The sequence below is a fragment of the Aotus nancymaae genome, unplaced genomic scaffold, assembly GCF_030222135.1.
Source record: "Aotus nancymaae isolate 86718 unplaced genomic scaffold, 86718_ANA_hifiasm-v0.15.2.pri h1tg000062l, whole genome shotgun sequence".
In the NCBI taxonomy this organism is placed as follows: Eukaryota; Metazoa; Chordata; class Mammalia; order Primates; family Aotidae; genus Aotus; species Aotus nancymaae.
Genome location: NW_026988476.1, coordinates 39,540,725 through 39,561,298, shown reverse-complemented (window position 1 = coordinate 39,561,298; position 20,574 = coordinate 39,540,725). Strand labels below are relative to the sequence as shown.

At 37.4% G+C, this 20,574-nt stretch overlaps 1 protein-coding gene across 4 annotated transcripts in view; it reads left to right on the top strand.

Moving 5' to 3' along the window:
- Window positions 1–8,157, top strand: part of GABPB1 (GA binding protein transcription factor subunit beta 1) — a 76,257-nt gene extending 68,100 nt beyond the window's left edge. For all 4 annotated transcript variants that reach the window (XM_064365665.1, XM_064365662.1, XM_064365664.1 and 1 more), the window contains one exon: window positions 6,629–8,157. In XM_064365665.1, coding sequence (XP_064221735.1) covers window positions 6,629–6,781 — 153 coding nt within the window. In that variant the 3' untranslated portion in view covers window positions 6,782–8,157. The remainder of the gene's footprint in view (window positions 1–6,628) is intronic.
- The last annotated feature ends 12,417 nt before the right edge of the window (window positions 8,158–20,574 follow it).

Sequence of the window (20,574 nt, the reverse complement as noted above, 5' to 3'; positions counted from 1 at the left end):
TTTCTAAAGCAGTGTGGGGAGACATATTTGGTTGTCATGACTAGTGGCATTCCACTGACATTTAATGGGTAGAGGCTGGGTAGATATCCAATAATGCACAAGACTGCCTTCTACAGTAAAGAATTGTGTGACCTGGCTGGGTATGGTGGCTCACCTTGTAATCCCAGCACTTTGGGAAGCTGAGGTGGGTGGATCACGAGGTCAGGAGTTTGAGACCAGCCTAGCCAACACAGTGAAACCCCGTCTCTACTAAAAATACAAAAATTAGCTGGGCATGGTGGCGGGCGCATGTAATCCCAGCTACGCGGGAGACTGAGGCAGGAGAATTGCTTGAACCCAGGAAGTGGAGGTTGCAGTGAGTCGAGGTCATGCCACTGCACTCCAGCCTTGGTGACAGAGCTAGACGCCATCTCAAAAACAAAACAAAACAACCAAAAAAAGAACTGTGTGGCCCACAAATGTCAATGATACTGAGATTGAGAAACTTTGCTTTAAAGAAATTTAAAAATTAACTCTATGTAAAATCTAACATTTGGGTTTTCTCCGTGTACTGAATGTAATGACCAGAGTGACTGTCCATAAAGAAGGTGCTAAGAATTGGCCAGGCACAATGGCTAACGCCTGTAATCCCAGCACTTGGGAAGCCGAGGAGGGTGGATCACCTGAGGTCAGGAGTTCAAGACCAGCCTGGCCAACATGGCAAAACCCCATCTCTACTAAAAATACAAAAATTAGCCGAGTGTGGTGGCATGCGCCTGTAATCCCAGCTACTCGGGAGGCTGAGGCAGGAGAATTGCTCAAACCCAGGAGGCAGAGATTGCAGTGAGCCAAGATCGCGCCACTGCACTCCAGCCTGGTTGACAGAGCAAGACTCTGTCTCAAAAAAAAAAATAAATAAATAAATAAATAAAAGGTGCTAAAAATTTATATTTACAGTTTCCCAACTAACACTGGAGAGGTTTGCCAAGAATCTCTGGAAAAATTACATTAAATTGTAGAAAGTGTATTGTAAATTTTGTGGCTACATATGACAATATAGGAAATAAAATAGATTTGTTTTTTGGAGGGAAAGGTGTGAATAAGACACCAAATTGTAATAATGTATATAATTTTATCTTCCATTTATTATTGCATTGAAGATATTTTTGGATGAAGAGTGTTCTTTACAGATTTCCAAAAATAAACAACATGAGACTATTCTGAATTGAAATTAATCTTTGTACATGTGGAAGAAATGTATTTAGTGTATTAGGAGTAAGAGATTTTCTCTATTACTTACTTTATTGTATGACTTAGGAAATACTTTTATTTTACGTTTTCTTTGCCATGGATGTTAGAGATAAATATGTTGATTAGTAAATTTTATTTTTATTTTATTTATTTTAGGTAGAGTCTCTGTTGCTCAGGCTTGAGTGCAGTGCCGTGATCTCGGCTCACTGCAGCCTCCACCTCCTGGGTTCAAGTGATTCTCCTGCCTCAGTCTCCCAAGTAGCTGGGATTACAGGCATGCACCACTACGCCTGGCTGATTTTTGTATTTTTGGTAGTGACAGGGTTTCACCATGTTGGCCAGGCTGGTCAAACTCCTGATCTTAGGTGATCGCCTGCTTCAGCGTCCCAGAGTGCTGGGATTATAGGCGTGAGCCACTGCACAGCTGTAAATTTTATTTTTAATGAAATGTTTTATTTGTTTCCTTTAACTTGTAGATTTTAGATCGTTAGTGTTCTTTTACTGACTGCTGTAAACTTTATAAAATGTTTTATTTGGTGCAAAGTTTTTCTTTTCCTTTTTTTTAATGACGATTGTTCCTGATCTGCCAAAATTTAAAAATGTTTATAGTCACATCTCTGGTGTTTTGTTTTGTTTAAGACTGGGTTTCGCTTTGTCACCCAGGCAGAAGTGCAGTGATGCAATTATGGCTCACTGCAACCTCAAACTCCTGGGCTCAAGCAAGCTTCCCACCTCAGCTTCCCAAGTAGCTGGGACCACTATACCCAGCTAAGTGTTTTTTTCTTTTTGTAGAGAGGGGCTCTTGCTATATTGCCCAGGCTGGTCTTGGACTCTTGGCTTCAAGCGATCCTCTTACCTCAGCATCCTCAAGAGCTGAGATTAATGGCATAAGTCACTGTATCCAGGTCATATCTCTTCTCTTTCTTTTTTAAAATTAATGTTTTTATGTATGTATATATGTTTGTATTTATTTTTATTTATGTATTTTTTGAGACAGGGTCTCACTGTGTTGCCTGGGCTGGAGTGCAGTGGTCCAATCACACCTCACTGCAGCCTTGACCTCCCTGGGCTCAAGTGATTCTCCCACCTCACAGCCTCCTGAGTAGCTGGGATTACAGGCGTGCACCACCATGTGTGGCCAATTTTTGTGTTTTTTGTAGAGACAAGGTTTTGTGGCTGGGCAAAGTGGTTCACACCTGTAATCCCAGCACTTTGGGAGGCTGAGTGGGAGGATCACTTGAGGTCAGGAGTTTGAGCTAAGGTTTTGCCTTGTTGCCCAGGCTGGTCACTTACTCCTGGGCTCTAACAATCCACCTGCTTTTGCCTCCCAAAGTACTAGGATTACAGGCATGAGCCACCGTGTGCCCAGCACCCAGTCTATATCACTTTGATAAGTCTTTTTTTCTAAGGCTGGAGAAGGCAAAGCTTTTTTTCCCGTAAATGGCCAGGTACCAAATATTTTCGGCTTTATCGGCTCTACAGTCTCTTTGTCAACTACTCAATTCTGTCATTGTAGTGAAAGCAGTCATAGACAATTTTAAAATGGATGGATGTGGCTGTATTTCAATAAAACTTTATTTATAAAAACAAAATCATAGTTGTCATGTTTGTCCCAGGGCAGTTAGAAAATTGATGTTTACACACAAGCAAACAGCTCACATACCCCTTCCCAGTTTCTCTCTTTTAAAAAACATTTAGTGGTTAGGAATATGGGTCTGGAATCAAATTTAGATTTAAATTTTATTTTATAATTGTCTGATTGTATGATTTTGATCAAGTTATTTAAACTGTCAAGACTTAGCTTTCTTCTCAGTAAAAAGGAGGAAATAATAGTACCTACATTATTATAAGATTGTTATTAGGATTAAATGAGAAGGCATGTGAAGGACTAGTATAATGGCTGGCATACAGTAAATGCTTAATAAATTAGTTGCTATTATTATCCTTCTAAAATTTATATGAAGTATGGTAGAAGATAAATCACTATAATGACATTTTTGCTTTATAACAGGAAAAACAAAATATAAATTTGAATATTAGCAAATTATATATTAAAAAATGATAAAACTGTTAGCGATCATTGCCGCTAGTCGAGCAGAATGCAAGAATCGTGTTTAAAATTTAAAAAGCAAACTCAGTCTTTTCTTGCTCTGTTATTCCATTGCTAATGTAATAGTAATAATATATTGCTTGGGTTTGTAGTTGTAGCATAAGATAATTGCTACCAAATCTTGATCATTAGGATGTATTTTTCTTGGAATTCTTTAATGTTAGACTGTTAGGTCAAAATGTTTTAGTATTACATATTGGTAGGCTAAACTATGTTTACTTAAAAATGTGAAAATTCTTTTTGTTGTGGATTTATTGCAAAAGATGAAAGCCATAAGATTGGCATTTCTATTTAAATATAAATCTCAAATGCCAGTCTGTTGCACTATTTATGTGTGAAACAACCAAACTACTGTTTAAATTAAGGAAGTGTCTTCCATGTGATACGTGTTCAGTAAACATTTGACAAATAAATTTGGAAACGAAGGATCCCTGAGTAAAATAAGACCGGATGCGGTGGCTCACACCTGTAATTCCAGCACTTTGGGATGCTGAGGCGGGTGGATCACCTGAGGTCAGGAGTTCAAGAACAGCCTGGCAAGATAGTGAAACCCCATTTCTACTAAAAATACAAAAATTAGCCGGGCATGGTAGTGGGCACCTGTAATCCCAGCTACTTGGGAGGCTGAGGCAGATAATCACTTGCACCCAGGAGGCGGAGGTTGTAGTGAGCTGAGATCACGCCACTGCACTCCAGCCTGGGTGACAGAGTGAGACTCTGTCTCAAAAAAAAAAAAAAAAAAAAAGGGAGTGATATTTTCCACTTTTTAGGTATTTTTATTTGCTTTGAAAAGTGAGATGGCAAAAAGACTCTCTCCCCAAATACCTATATTTCTGAGAAGTAAGTAAAATAGTGAAAATTCTTAAAAATTTTATAGTGTTCATTATACTTTCATTCTTAAAGATTAAATGTATTTAGCATGCAGTGCTAATGATATTTGTCTTCTAGGTTTTATGGAATTAGCTCAAAAATGCTGTGAAAATGAGTTTTTTATTTCACCTAGTAGGCAGAGGGGCACTACCTTTTCATTTTTATCAAGATAAATTGTACTTCTTGAAATTAAAACATGCAATATGGAAAATAGAATTAAGCTCTTTTCACTGTTAGACTACCTCACTTGGTTTGCTTTAATCTTGTGCAATAATTGTGAATCCTTTCCTGACTTTAAGTGGTAATAAATAGGTAATATTAACTTAAAAGTTAACCTCTTCCAGTATTTCCTGCTAATCAAGGTAAAGTTTTACCCATGTTCAAAACTTTGACTACCAAAGGATTGATCTTATTTTTCACATACATGTACATTTTTGTTTATTATTATTTTTTTGAGACAGAGTCTTGCTCTGTCACCCAGACTGGAGTGCAGTGAAGTTGCTCACTGCAACCTCAGTCTCCTGAGTTCAAATGATCCTCCCACCTCAGCTTCCCAAGTAGCTGGGACTACAGGTGCATGCCACTACACCTGTCCGAATTTTGTATTTTTTTGTAGAGATTTTGCCATGTTGCCCAGGCTTGTCTCGAACTCCTGGGCTTAAGTGATCCACCTGCCTTGGCCTCTCAAAGTGCTGACATTACAGGTGTGAGTCACTGTGCTCAGCCACATGTAAAGTTAAAACACATGCATGGCTATGGGCACTCCTGCCAGAGGTGGGGTCTAGCTCCTGGGAAGTAACATCCAACGTTCCACCCCTCACCCCTTTCATTTGTGTCCTTGAAGTCCTGCATAGTTTGTAGTCAGGGGACCGACATTGATTGCTTACCTTGGACTCATCCTAGGGTGTTTTTTCTGACTTGTTCCTACACTATCATCTTGGCTAGAGTTAGGATAAGAGAAGAGTAGAAGTGTAGGGAGGCAGCAGGATAGGGCCTGGGCATTGCTTAAATTGGGGGTAAGGCGTATTCCTTTCTTTTACGTCTACATTTTGTGTAATTGGAAGATTTGGAGACCGCTTGTCTCCAAATAAATCACTCCCATATCTGATTGGCCCATGGGAAAAAGAAATGTTGGATCTAGCTTTACTCCCATTGTGGGGAAGGAAGTGGAATCACAGAAAGGCAGGAGGATTATACATGCTCCTCCTTGTAGACCAACCATGTGAATAGTGAAGGTGAGGAATCCTTTGGTGCTCGCAACGGGCAAGAGTGAAGGAGGCAGTGTGGATACATAGAATAAAGAGAACCACATACCATGCCTCCCCAGCAGTCTGCCAGCCACTCACCGTTAGTTCCCTCTGGCCAAGTGTCTTGTCCAGTGTGGACCTACCTTTCTTGTGATAGTCCTACCCGTGGCCTCTACCCCACTAAGAGGTCCTGGGCATCTGTGATGGGATTGCTTCATTCCTAAGACTGTGGAAACTGACCTTGAGCTTTGGTCTGTGCAGATTGAACTTTTGTCTTTCTGCTTACTTAGAGATGTGGGAATGGGTTCTTTGAAATGCTTTTCCCTGTTTTTCCTGTGATAACTGAATAGGGGCAGAATGAGGAGGAAGAGGAGAAAGAATACCATTTTCGTTGGATTAGATTTGTATTTCAGCTCTCAACTTACTGGGGAATTTATTACATCTTTTGTACATATATAATTTATTGATAATTTAGTATTTTATTTGTTTATGAAATAGTATAATTTAGGAAATACTGATCTTGATCATCACTCTTTATTTTAAAGGTGAATTATCTTACTTGCTATTGTAAATGAAAATAATTTTAAAAGCGGTAATATTAGAATCCTATAAATCCAGCTTCTTACTGTGTGACTTTGGGAAAGCTGCATCATCTCTGAGCATCATTTTTCTCATCTGTAACATGGGCAGAATATCTGTCTTAGAAGCTTATTGTTGGAAATCACCCTGACTCATACAGTGGGTGCTCAGCAAAATTGTTTTATCATTATTACCTAATAGTATACTTGTAATTATACAATTAGGTAAGAGCACCACAAATGGAAATACGAAGAGGTGTGGTTGTATAAAAACTCTTAAAAACTCTTTGCTAGTTTTTATAGTACATATAAGGATACAGGTGCCCAGTTTGGAGTCTTTCTGTCAGTCTTATTTCTAAATAAAAAAATAATTTCCTTGAGGTCAGAAACTAATTCCTATCTCATAATGTAGAGCAAAAAATTAGTGACTTAAATATTGGTGAATTGATTGAATACGCAAGATGGCTAGGAAATTTCAACAGGTGGCTGCTATTAGCTACTACGGTTTTATTTTTTAATTTGAAAGATGCATGCTTATATGTGTTAATAATCTATTTTTGCAAAAATTAAAAAAAAACTTTTCTTTTAATTAGGAGAGAGAAGCTCTTCAGAAACAGCTGGATGAAGCAAATCGAGAAGCACAAAAATATCGACAGCAGCTTCTAAAGAAAGAACAGGAAGCAGAGGCCTACAGACAGAAGTTGGAAGCTATGACTCGTCTTCAGACTAATAAAGAAGCTGTTTAATTGAAACAAACTTGTAGTTTGATTTTACTTTTGGTCAAGAAAGAATACAATCTTGAACTGTACACAACAAAGGTACAGCCATGGGAATACAGGATAAGAGAAGAGACTACAGATTGATAATTGGACTTAAGCCATGAGCTCTGAATTCTTGTAACATAAAACTTTACTTTGGAAGTTGTGAAATGTATTTAAAACTGAATTCTGTAAATAGTTTTTGTTTTTTTTTACAGTTCCAAATGAGTTGATAAAGATTGTTGAAGAGATCCAAAACCACAATAAGCCACTGTTTTTGTGAATTCTTTTTGATTTTAGTACAAACCTTAATTTCTCAGAAACAGAACAGTTTTAAGGGTGATCGTTGTTGATTAGACCAAATGTTGTGTAATAATTATGGTGGACAGATGCTGGAATTACTCCTGTAGGTATAAACCTCTATTATGAAGAGAAGATTTCTCCCAGGAAATCTTTGTACAGCTTTAAGTTGTCTCAGATTCTCTGAAAACATTTTTTAGAAAGTAAAATTTTTATATTTGTTCAATTTCAGCTATACCCAAGTAGATTTACATGTATATGAAGCAAATATTTTTTAAACTTTCTGTTTGTACATATTCTGCATGTTTTATAATTTCAAAATGCATCACTTTTATAGGTATTTCTCCCACAAAAATGATGAAAGTGACCAGAAAAAAACAAAAACAAAACCCACCCCTTTACTGTGTAGGTCATTGAAACTAAGTAAGCTAGCAGCTGGTTTTATTAGAATGACAATGTTCTTGGAAGGAGCAGCCTACAAGAAACTTGAATTTGCCAATTCTGCAAAATCTGTGCTTTTTTGAAAATTTAATAGTGGGGATGTGAAACTATTCTGTGCCTTCCATCATGATTTCCACATGTAAGCACTTTAAGGCACTGGATTTTAAGATAATGTTTTTGGAAAACTCAATGCATATGGGTTTCTGAAATATTTTATGGACTTATTTCTCCCCAGGAAATTATTCTTTTGGAAAAAAATTGCTTTTGTATGTAGAACAGGAACTTTTGTACTACAGTGATGCAATAGACATGTCTAATGTAGCTTCTGCTTTTCCCTTTGAAAGCTCAATGTCTGTGTTATGACTTGCTTTCATCACAATATTGTTGAATTCCACAATGTATGGATATTAAACACTGGCAGACTGTTATTATTATTTTTTTTTTTGGTAAAACATTACTTCAAACCTTTTTTCTTGCTTTATTTTTCAGTGTTTTATTGCTTTATGAAAATGTTTAACCCTAAAATCCCTCTAGGTTATCTATACTGTATAAAGAAGCAATTACCCTTAAAACTGTACTCTGGCCTACTTTTCTATTTTGCAATTAAATATCTTTTTCACATATGTTCATTGTAGACCTATGTTTTTATCACATCTTATTAGCACATTAAAAGTGTTATCTTACTGCATATTTGAGCCAACATAGGAAAATATTTTATACTCTCCACAATGTCACTTTAAAAGTCCTGAGGTAACTCTTGAGAATTTGTTAAGTCTCTCACTGGAATCACCAGTATATTTTTTAATGTAATAAAGGGGTCTGTGGTCTGTCAGCCTGATGGTTACTATTGGAAGTGCTTAAAAAGGGCTTAGGGCAAATTGAAAAATTCTATAAGGAAGAGGAAAAAGATCTTTTTCAGTTTTCCACTAAATTTGACATACTTTAAGTGATCCAAAAACTAGATTTTAAAAATGCTGGGCTATATTTTCAGTAGCGTGAAGTGATTTTTTCTGCAGTCCTGGAAAGTCGGTAGAGAATGTCTGTTTCTGGTTACTTTGGCACATTAGTTTGTCATGTTAGGCAGGGGGCTGGTACAGCAGCCAGGTACCCTAACTTGTGATGCTGGAGTAGACAAGGCCAATGTCTTCACCCCGGAGTGCAGCTGCTATAGAGTTTTGCTTCCAGACCAGGCTGACCCTGAAAAGTCTCGGGACAGTGTTGTAAACAAGTTTGTGAAAGCTAACTTAATGTCATCTTTGACTTCCAGTCTCCTCTTCTGCTTGAGACTTTACCTGGTGCAAGAAATAATTTTGATCCTAATAACAGCTGGCATAGATGGGAGAAAATAATTGGTGCTTAAAAGGAGTAGGTCTATGATAGCATCAGGTACTCAGGTATGAAGGAAGCTCACCTTTTTCAGAGTCATTGTTACATAACTTGAAATTTCTCAATCATTTACATCTGATTTACTGTTCTATAAAACCAATACTTACACGATAATTTGTAATTAAAAAAATGGGTTTCTTTTTTCCTTCACTTATTTCATACTGTTTTCAGGTGGGCTGTAAAGGTTTGCATTCTAGTCATTCTCAATGGTGTTCTGACCAGAGGATTTAAAGAACTGACAAAAATAACAGTATATGAAATAAAAGTTTTCAGCAATCCACACAATTGTTTACATAGTGATGGATTTCTAGTTAGCAGTCATCTGTTTACCACATCACTGGTTAATTATTTCCACATATATGAACAAACACCTTCTCAAGCAACCTTTCTCAACTAGGGTTCTGCAAGACAAGCCGTTTAGTGTTATGGTGTTATGAATTATTTTCTTTCCTATGCACCTAAAATAGTTCTTGTTATGTACTATCTAGATACTGAGCATATTAGGCCTCTTGACTGCCCAATTACTTGATTCAGAGTTAACATTTCCCTCTGGATAGTCGCTGGACCTCTAGGATTATAAATTCTAGATTGAATCTGTGATGCTTTCAGAAAGCCTCATCAGAGAAAGAGTATCTGCAGGGACTGTGCTTCTCAACTAATTTTCCTTTATTGTTATTTATATCTTAATTACTTCACAAAAAGACTTGTGATATCATTTGTTTTCATTGGCTTTTAGGAATCCTTTTCTTTTTTCTTTTTTTTCTTGAGACTGAGTTTCGCTCTTGTTGCCCAGGCTGGAGTGCAGTGGTACGATCTCGGCTCACTGCAACCTCCACTTCCCAGGTTGAAGTGATTCTCCTGCCTTAGCCTCCTGAGTAGCTGGAATTTCAGGCATGCGCCACCATGCGCAGCTAATTTTGTATTTTTAGTAGAGACAAGGTTTCTCCATGTTGGTCAGGCTGGTCTTGAACTCCCGACCTCAGGTGATCTGCCTGCCTTGGCCTCCCAAAGTGCTGGGATTACAGGCATGAGCCACTGTGCCCGACCAGGAATTATTTTATTTCTTTTTTTGTTTTTAATTTTTAGGCCCAGTTAACTCACTGGGAATTATTAACATCAATCTTTTGTGATACGAATGGCAGAATAGTTTTTTTTTTTTTTTTTTTTGAGATGTCTCACCGTTGCCCAGGCTGGAGGAGTGCAGTGGTGCGATCTCAGCTCACTGCAGCCTCTTCTGCCCAGGTTCAAGCTATTCTCCTGCCTCAGCCTCCCAAGTAGCTAGGATTACAGGCTTGCACCACCTCTCCTGGCTAATTTCTGTATTTTTAGTAGAGACAGTGTTTCATCATCTTGGTCAGGCTGGTCTTGAGCTCCTGACCTTGTGATCCACTCACCTCGGCCTCCCAAAGTTCTGGGATTACAGGCGTGAGCCACCGTGCCTGGCCCAGAATAGTTCTTTTATTTTGCCACTGGATTGCTCTATTTCTTTTTTCTTTTTTTTTCTCCCTCAGCCTCCCAAGTAGCTGGGATTACAGGCACCTGACACCACTCCTGGTTAATTTTTTTTTGGTGTGTGTATTAGTAGTAGTATCATACTTTATAAGTTCTGGGGTACATGTGCAGAATGTGCAGTTTGTTACATAGGTATACACGTGCCATGGTCGTTTGCTGCATCCATCATCCTGTCATTTACGTTAGGTATTTCTCCTAATGCTATCCCTCACCTAGCCTCTCACCCCTCTGCTATCCCTCCCCTAGTCACCCACCCTCCAACAGGCCCTGGTGTGTGATGTTCCCCTTCCTGTGTCCATGTGTTTTCATTGTTCAACACCCACTTAACAGTGAGAACATGCGGGGTTTGGTTTTCTGTTCTCGTGTCATTTTGCTGAGAATGATAGTTTGCAGCTTTCTTCATGTTCCTGCAAAGGACATGAACTCATCCTTTTTTATGGCTGCATAGTATTCCGTGGTGTATATGTGCCACATTTTCTTTATCCAGTCTATCGTCGATGGGCATTTGGGTCGGTTCCAAGTCTTTGCTGTTGTGAAAAGTGCTTCAATAAACATATGTGTGCATGTGTCTTTATAATAGAATGATTTATGATCCTTTGGGTATATACCCAGTAATGGGATTGCTGGGTCAAATGGTATTTCTATTTCTAGATCTTTGAGGAATGGCCACACTGTCTTCCACAATGACTGAACTAATTTGCACTCCCACAACAGTATAAAAGCTTTCCTGTTTCTCCACATCCTCTACAGCATCTGTTTTCTCCTGATTTTTTAATGGTTGCCATTCTAACTGGCGTGAGATGGTATCTCAATGTGGTTTTGATTTGCATTTCTCTAATGACCACTGATGATAAGCTTTTTTTCATATGTTTATTGGCTGCATAAATGTCTCTTTTGAGAAGTGTCTGTTCGTATCCTTTGCCCACTTTTTGATGGGGTTGTATTTTTCTATTTCTTTGTGGTGGTTGGAGAAGAAAATTAAAGAGAAAAGGGTATAAATGGGGAATCTCATATAATGAAAACTATACAGATGGTCCCCAATTTATGATGGCTTGATTTATGTGTTTGGCTTCACAATGGGCTTATCAGTGTATTAATTGCATTTTACATTTATGATATTTTTTACTTAGGATGGATTTATCAGGATGTTACCCCATTGTAAGTCAGAGAGCATCTGTACTTGTTTGTAATAAAAAGATCTGTTTACAAATATGTTTGTCCAAAACATATGGTTAATGAAAATCTATACCAGTATATGTCTTCAACATGATCATTTATGATGTTATTGAAAATTAGAAGAAACCCTTGCTCATAACAGGAATTGATGAGTTGATAGAAATATTCATGAATACTTTATTCTGATGTGACTGATTTTTTCCATACTACTCTATACAAAGTTTTTCCTGATAAAAATCTATAAAGTTTCTTTGTCTGTATATTTCTTTAATACCTGAAAGACTTTGAGAGCTGACTCAAAATAAAATAGAGCAAGAAGAAAAACCTTTTCAGATAAAATCACAAACAAAGGAACCTTAATGTCCATATGGATGGGTTCCCAAGGCATTAGCACTCAGGCTTATATAGCAAATAGAAAAAAACATTTTCCATTTACCTGGCTTCCATTGAATAAATAACTCTTCCATTATGTCAGATCAACTTAGGAATGGACTAACTAATAGATTTGTTATTTCATTAAATAATATTTACCATGCTTGGATTTCATTATAGATAACTAGTCTGTTGTAGTTTTGAATGATGTTTGTTATTTGCTTCCCCTATTAGTTGAGAAAACCTGATGTACATGGACTCAGTTTGACGTAAGCTCTCCATATTCATTCTCAGATTATTCTGTGTAACCTACGATGGAAAATATGCTATTATCATTCGAAATATGCTTCTGGTTCCAAATCAAAATTTTGATATCAGTGTTTTTGTGACTCATTAAAACTATTTTCCAAATATATAGATATACAGATACATAGTCTTGATTCTCTTGATACACTGAACTCCTTTAAAATTTTTCACTTCAATGATAATCAAATTTTGAACATAATTTGGATACAATTTCTAGGGGCTCTTTATTTTCAGATAAATAACTCCCCCCTGCACCCCCAAAAAGCTACCATTTGCTTTTTGGAAAAATTTTGACCTTATTTCTGAGATTCTGTTCATTATATTTTATTAATTGCGTCCTCAGTTTTGTTTTGTTTTCTTTTGTTTTTTTTAGACGGAGACTCACTCTGTCACCCAGGCTGTGCACTGGGGCAATCTCAGCTCACTGCACCCTGCACCTCCCAAGTTCAAGCGATTCTCATCCCTCAGCGTCTGAGTAGCTGGGACTACAGGCATGCACCACCACACCTGGCTAATTTTTGTATTTTTAGTAAAGATGGGATTTCACCATGTTGGCAGGCTGGTCTCAAACGCCTGACCTCAAGTGATCTGCGCGCTTTGGCCTCCTAAAGTGCTGGAATTTCAGGCATAAGCCACCATGCCTGGCCTTTAAATGTCTTCTTTATTTTTCTGTAAGCAAACAATTTTCTTATACATTTTTGTGTACCAGTTAACAGTCAGTAGAGTATTTGTTTTTGTATGACTATTTTTTATTACTCTAGACTTAAACCATCTTCATCATGACTCTTAGGAATTGTTTAAATTGCTCTGCATGTAGGCAAGCAAAAAAAAAAAAGAAAAAAAACAGAATTGTTTAAATTGCATTCGTTTACTATGTTTTGAATTTTGCATGAAAGATCACAGAGAATAATGGAACATCCATGTACCTACCACCCACATTTAATATATCTTAAGTCGGCCTTCTTTGCTTTAATTCTTTTAAGAAATGGAATGTTACAGATGTAGTTTAATGTCTTTTGTTTTCTTCCCATATCCCATTCCCTTCCTCTCTCCTAAAAGATCATTATCAGCCACTATCCTAGGTATGAGATGTTTCTGTCTACAGTTTTACCTTGTGCTTTTATTATTGCCTGGATTTCAGAACTATATGGTAGAGTTTTGTGTGGTTCTTAAACTTGATTAAGGTTATTATACTGTATAAGTAGCATTCTGCATATTGATTTTTTTCAGTTAAACAGTATATTAGATATTCACGTTTATACTTGAATATCTAAGTCATTCATTTAGACATATAAAATTAAATAAGAATGCATCATAATTTGTCATTTTTCTCTGTATAGAAATATGACTTCCAATTTCTTGCTATTGTAAATAGTGCTGTAATGAACATCCTTGTATATTATCTCCTTCTAGCATATGCTAAGTTTCCCAGAGGCATGTACTTAGCAATGAAATTGTTAGGTCTACAGTAGTCAACTTTACTAGACATTGTAACATTGTTTTTTAAAGTAAAATGAGTGACTAATGATAATTTTCATCTTACCATATCTCACCAACACCTGATACTGTCACACTTTCAACATTTTTGTCATTCCACATTCGTATGAAATTGTTTCTTTTATTACTAGTGAGGTCAAATATTTTTTCCCTCTTATTGCTTTATCCATTAAAATTGATTCTGTGAATTGCCAGTTCATGGCCATTTTTGGGGGTAGTTTTCCTTACTGATTTATTGAAGTTTAATACTTTCTGGAAACTAATCTAAACTAATATTTTGCTAGTTGTGTGAGTTGTAAATATCTTCTCCCACTGTATGTTTTTTTTTAAACTTTGTTTATATTGTCTAACTTAGCACATGTTTAGTGAATACCTTTATGTGCAATTCTTCATGTCAGGCTGAGGGAGAAGTCTAAGAAGTTTTATTTGAGTCTGACACCCAAGGTGCCTGTAATTAAAGGTGAAATGAAATTTTAATTTATAAGTTTATTCTTTTGTTTTTTGGTTCAGTACATCCTCCTTTTTATAATGTATGCTTTTCCAGATAATTAGTGAGATAAATATTTGATTTTCACTTTTAGTGTTTCTGAAAGATGTAATATGCTACCTAATATAACTTGTTTTTAATTCTTGCTCTAACTTTTAATATTTTATAGTTGTGCATTTTGAATTATATTTTAAAGGATTAAGTGGGTTATTGCACATGATGTTTAGCAAAGTGTTTGGGAGCATTTAGCACAGCCTCCAAAAATCAGAATTCCACTAGCCCCCGATCCTACATATCTGGCATCTTAAGAGTCAATAATAGCAGAGTTAGAGAGACAGTTATGTGTGGTGGATAGAACATGGGTATTTGATTAAATAGCCTTAGGATCAAATCCTGGCTTATTCTATAATTATCTTGTATTATTTGAGCCAAGTGTTTACTTTTCTTGAGACTCAGTTTCTCAAGAATAAGGAAGAATATGGCTTTCACCAGGTTGTTGCAAAGACTGAATCAAATAGTGTGCAATTAACAATGCAAGGCATAGTGCTCAGTGCATAGTTAACATTCTAAAATGTATGGTGAGGAATGGTGCGCATCTGTAGCCCCAGCTACTTGGAGCCCCAGCTACTTGGAAGGCTGTGGCAGGAGGATCGCTTCAGCCTGGAAAGTTGAGGTTGCAGTGAGCCATGATTGTGCCACTGCACCCCAGCCTGGGTGACAGAAAGAGACTCTGTCTCAAAAAAAAAAAAGAAAAACTGATTTTTTTACACATAAAAGCGAATATATACTGTATTTTAATTTTTCTTTTTCTCCTTTCCTTTCTTTCTTTTCTTTTTTTTTTTTTTTGAGATGGAGTCTTGCTCTGTTGCCCAGGCTGGAGTGCAAAGGCACACTCTCAGCTCACTGCAACCTCTGCCTCCCAGGTTCAAGCGATTCTCCTGCCTCAGCCTCCCAAGTAGCTGGGATTACAGGCGCGTGCCACCACGCCCAGCTAATTTTTGTATTTTTAAATAGAGATGGGGTTTCACCATGTTGGTCAGGCTGGTCTCGAACTCCTGACCTCGTGATCCGCCCACCTCAGCCTCCCAAAGTGCTGGGATTACAGGCGTGAGCCACTGCACCCAGCAGCTCCTTTCTACAGAATAATGTTCTGTACTTTATTAATATGTCTTGGATGTACTCCTTCTTTTCATAGGGCTGCAACATGTGGGTGTCCCAGAGAGTAATCAGTTCCCTAGCAGTGTATATTTGGGTTGTTTCCAGTCTTTTGCTATTATAAGTAGTTCTACAAAAAATTACCTTGCACACATGAGTAAGGATATCCTGAAGTGGAACAGCTGGATTAAAAGGCATGTATGTTTGCAGTTTTTATAGGAATTTTCAGAATGCTCTACCACCATTAGATGAGGGCTCGTAGTTCCCTACAGCCTTGCCCACAGAGTGTTTATTAAATTGGGGTTTTTGTTATTCTGATAAATAAAAAATGGTAGGTCAGTGTCGATTTAAATTAATTTCTCCATTATAAGTTTTATATTTCCCTTTCTGCTAATTATCTTACTATCCTTTGCCCAGTTTTCTATTAGGGTGTTGATTTTCTTTTCCTTCCTTCCTTCATTCCTTCTGTCCTTCCTTCTTTCCTTCCTTCCTTTCTTTGACAGGGTCTCACTCTGTCACCTAAGTTGGAGTGCAGTGGCACAATCTTGGCTCACTACAACCTCCGCCTCCCAGACTCGTGATTCTCCCACCCCAGCTTCCCAAATAGCTGCGACAAAAAGCACACGACACCATGTCCAGCTAATTTATTTTTTATTTTTGGTAGAGATGGGGTTTTGCGATGTTACCCAGGCTGGTCTCAAACTCCTGAGCTCAAAGTGATCCACCCACCTTGGCCTCCCAAAGTGCTCTGGGATTACAGGCGTGAATCACTGTACCTGGCCTCTTTTCTTCTTGATTTGAAATTCTTCATAGATTAGACAAATTTGCCCATTGTACAAATATGTTGCAAATGTATTTTCTCAGTTTGTCATTTATCCTGATTTTTCTTATGGGTTTTAAAAAATGTGATTGGATTTATTATTTCTGGCATTGAACCATAGTTATAAATGTATTCTTTACTCTGAGGTTGTCCAGGGAAGCTCCTAATTTTCTTAATTTAATTTTCATCTTTTTAAAAGCAGCTCTATTGATGCATAATTGATATACAAAAATAGCACATTTTACTACAATTTGCTAAGTTTGGACATGTGTACACACCCATGAAACCATCTATTAACCTGATGATGGTGATGGTTTCATGAAATTTTATGTTTCAATTTTTTACATTTAAATCTTTGACTTTTCTGGAATTTAAGTGCATGATGTGAAAAATAGATCCAATTTATTTTTCTTTCCAGATAGTTACCCCTTGTTCTAGCACAATTTATTAAATCGTTCATCTTTCTCCTTCTGATCCGAGATGTTATTATATGCTAAATTTCTGTACATATTTAACTTCATTTGCCTCTTTTGTTTGTCTCTTTCTATAACAGCATCTCATTGTTCTAATTATTTTAGCTTCATAATAAATTTTAATACTTTCTGGGTTTAAACAGAACCTTCTTGTTACTCTTCGTTTATAAAGTTTTCTTCTTTATTCTCGTTTATTTATTTTTCCTAAGAACTTCAAAAGTTAGTACTGAATTCCCAAATAAAATACTTCAAAAGCCTGTTGATTTTTCTACTGGGACGATGTTACATTTTCAGATTAACTTAGGGAAAATTGTTTCTTCATGATGTTAAGTCTTACTCCCTGAGAACATAGTACATCTTTTCATCTGTACAGGTCTTCTTTTATATTGATCAGTAGCAATTTTTAAAAAATCATCTTGGGATGCACCATTCTAGTTAAAAAAAAAAAAAAAGAAAAAAGAAAAAAATCATCTACTATGTTCAATGAAATAAAAATCAATATTTAAAAATTTGGCAAGGAGTTGAAAACTATAAAAAAGAACCAAACAAAAATTCTTTTTTTTGCTCCCAGAAGGCAGAAGAAATAAAAATTCTACAACTGAAAAAATACAATATCTGATAGTAAAAATCAATAAATGGTTTATTATATTAGATACATTTGAAGAGACAACTAAAAAATAAGAAAAATATTTTCAGAAGAACTCAAGAAGATGGAAAACAATGAATACAATACTATTTGTATTTTAATGTAATAGTATATATTACACGAGTTTAACATAGGACTGCATTTGCAGAATAGAAGAGAGAGAATAGGGAAGTAGCAACACTGGAAGGGAAAATAACTAATACTATTTTATTTAAAGTACCTAACTTGGCTGGGTGTGGTGGCTGACACCTGTAATCTCAACAGTTTGGGAGGCTGAGATGGGTGGGTCACTCGAGCCCAGGAGTTCAAGACCAACCTGGGCAACATGGTGAAACCCCATCTGTACAGAAAAACCCCCCAAAACAAAAACAATAGTCAGCTGAGTGTGGTATCACATGCCTGTAGTCCTTGCTACTTAGGAGGCTGAGGTGGGAGGATTACCAGGGCCTGGAAGTCAAGGCTGCAGTGAGCTGTGATTGCGTCACTACACTCCAGCCTGGTTGACGGAATGAAACCCAGTCTCGAAAAAAAAAAAAAGTGCCTAACTTGGTGCTTGGCACTTTTAAAAATTGATACATAATATTTGTACCTGTTTATGGGGTATCTGTGATATTTTGATACATGCTTACAATGTGTAATGATCAAATCAGGGTATTTAAGATATCCATAATCTCAAACTTTTTTTTGTGTTCATAACATTCCAAATCTAGCTATTTTGAAATATACAATAAATTATTAACTATAGTCATCCTAACATGCTATAGAATATTACTGAATTCCATCTCATCATATGTTTGTACCAATTAACCAATCTCTATTTATTCCTTACCCCCATCTCCCACCAACCCTTTCCAGTCTCTGATAACTATCATTTTATTCTCTACCTCCATGAAATCAAATTTTGTACCTCACATATCATTGTCAATATTATTATTTTTTCCCACCCAGGCTCCTAGGAAGGATTTATTGACAATATCACTGGATTCTAAATCCTCTAGGTCATTTTTTCACCAAGTCCCTTATTTTCTTAGGGCATTATTTTTTTTTCTTAAATCAATAGCTTTATTGAGATAAAATTCCCATTCTATTAAATTTCCTCATTTGAAGTATACAGTTTAATAGCTTAGTATAGTCACAGAATTGTGCAACCATCACCACAATCAATTTTAGAACATTTTCAGCAGGGCGCAGTGGCTCATGCCTGTAATCCCAGCTACTCAGGAGACTGAGGCAGGAGAATTGCTTGAACCTGGGAGGCAGAGGCTGCAGCGAGCTGAGATTGCGCCATTGCTCTCCAGCCTGGGTCACAGAGTCAGACTCCATCTCAAAAAAAAAACCCAAACAATTTTAGAACATTTCGTCTCACCGCCCTGCCAAAAAACCCTGTTCCCCTTAGCCGTCAATCCTCAGCTCCCAAATCACCTCTAACCACAAATCTATTTTCTGTCTCTGTAGAGTTGACTATTCTACATATTTCACATAAATGAAATAATATGATATATGGTGCCTTGTGACTGGCTTTTTCACTTAGTATGATTCCAAGTTCATCCATATTTTGGTATGTATCAGTCCTTCATTCCTTTTTATCATGGAATAATATTCTGTTGTATTGATATATGACATTTTATTTATCCATCTTTTGATGAATATTTGGATTATTTCCACTTTTGTCTATTATAAGAATTCTGCTATGAACACTCATGTGTAAGTTTTTGTGTGAACGTGTTTTCATTTTCCTTGGATATATACCAAGCAGTAGAACTGCTGAGTCATAAAGAACTCTAGGTTTAGCTTTTTGAGGAGCTTCCAGATTATTTTCCAAAATGGCTGTGCCATTTTATATTCCCACCAGTAAAAGATGAGGGTTCTAATTTTTCTGTCTTCACCAACACTTGTTGTTATCTATCTTTTTTCTTATAGTCATCATAGTCTATATGAAGTGATTTCTCACTGTAGTTTTTTCCGTAGTAATTTAAAAAAGTTCCTACCTACTTTAGCCTAAAATTACTTTCCTGACTCTCTTCAGAGAGCCTGCCAGAGAATTCTCTCTCTCGTGCTGTCTCCCTTATGCCCGGGCATAAGCTCCGATAAAGCCCTGTCTGGGAAAACTCTTGGACTTCTGTAAATTCCTTTTACACTGAGAGCCCAAGAACCCATGGCCACTAACAGGCCAATTAGAAGGCTCCTGCATTAGTCTAGGTGAAGGGTGATGATGGCTTGGACCAGAATAGTGTGGTAGTCATGGAAATGGGGAGAATTTGACAGACTAGAGATTCATTTTGGAAACAGAACTGAATCTGAACAGACTGAATTGGACAGGGAGCAGGGAAAGTGAAGGGGAAGGAAGACTCCAGGATTATGCCTTAGCATTTGGGTGCATGAATGGATGAATGAAGGGATGGATGGATGGTTGGTGGTTGGATGGATGGGTGGTTGAATGAATGAGTGGGTGAATGGGTGAAGAGATGGGTGGATGGAAAATGGAGAGATGATGAACTGAGATGGGGAAGACTAGAAGAGGGGCATATTTTAGGGGAAAGACAGTTTTGCAGCACGTTAAGTTTGAGGTGCCTCGGAGTCATACAAGAAGGTTTGTCAGAAAAGCAGTTGGATATAAGATTTTAGAGCTCAAAAGACAGGGAGGGGCTGATGGTATGTTTAAACCTATGTGAATATCACATAGGTAACATTTAAAGCCTTAGAAATGGGCCGGGTGTGGTGGCTCACACCTGTAATCCCAGCACTTCAGGAGGCTGAGGAGGCGGGTGGATCATTTGAGGTCAGGAGTTTGAGACCAGTCCAGCCAATAACAGAGAGATGGGTGAAAACCCATCTCTACTAAAAATACAAAAATTAGCGGGGTATGGTGACACGTGCCTATAGTCCCAGCAACTCGGGAGGCTGAGGTGGGAGAAGCGCTTAAACCCCAGAGGCGGAGGTTGCAGTGAGCCAAGATCACACCGCTGCACTCCAGGCTGGATGACAGAGCGAGACTCTGTCTTAAAAAAAAAAAAGCCTTAGAAATGGGTAATGCCACCTAGGAAGAAAGATGAAAGGAGGGCAGTGCCCTGAGGTGTGCCAGCATTGGACGAGAGAAACAGCCAGCGATGTAGGAGGAAAGCCCAGAGAAACTGTGAGCTGAACGGATGAAGTAGTAACAGATCAGATGCCACCAAGAGGACAAGAAAGATGACTGGAAATAGACAAGAA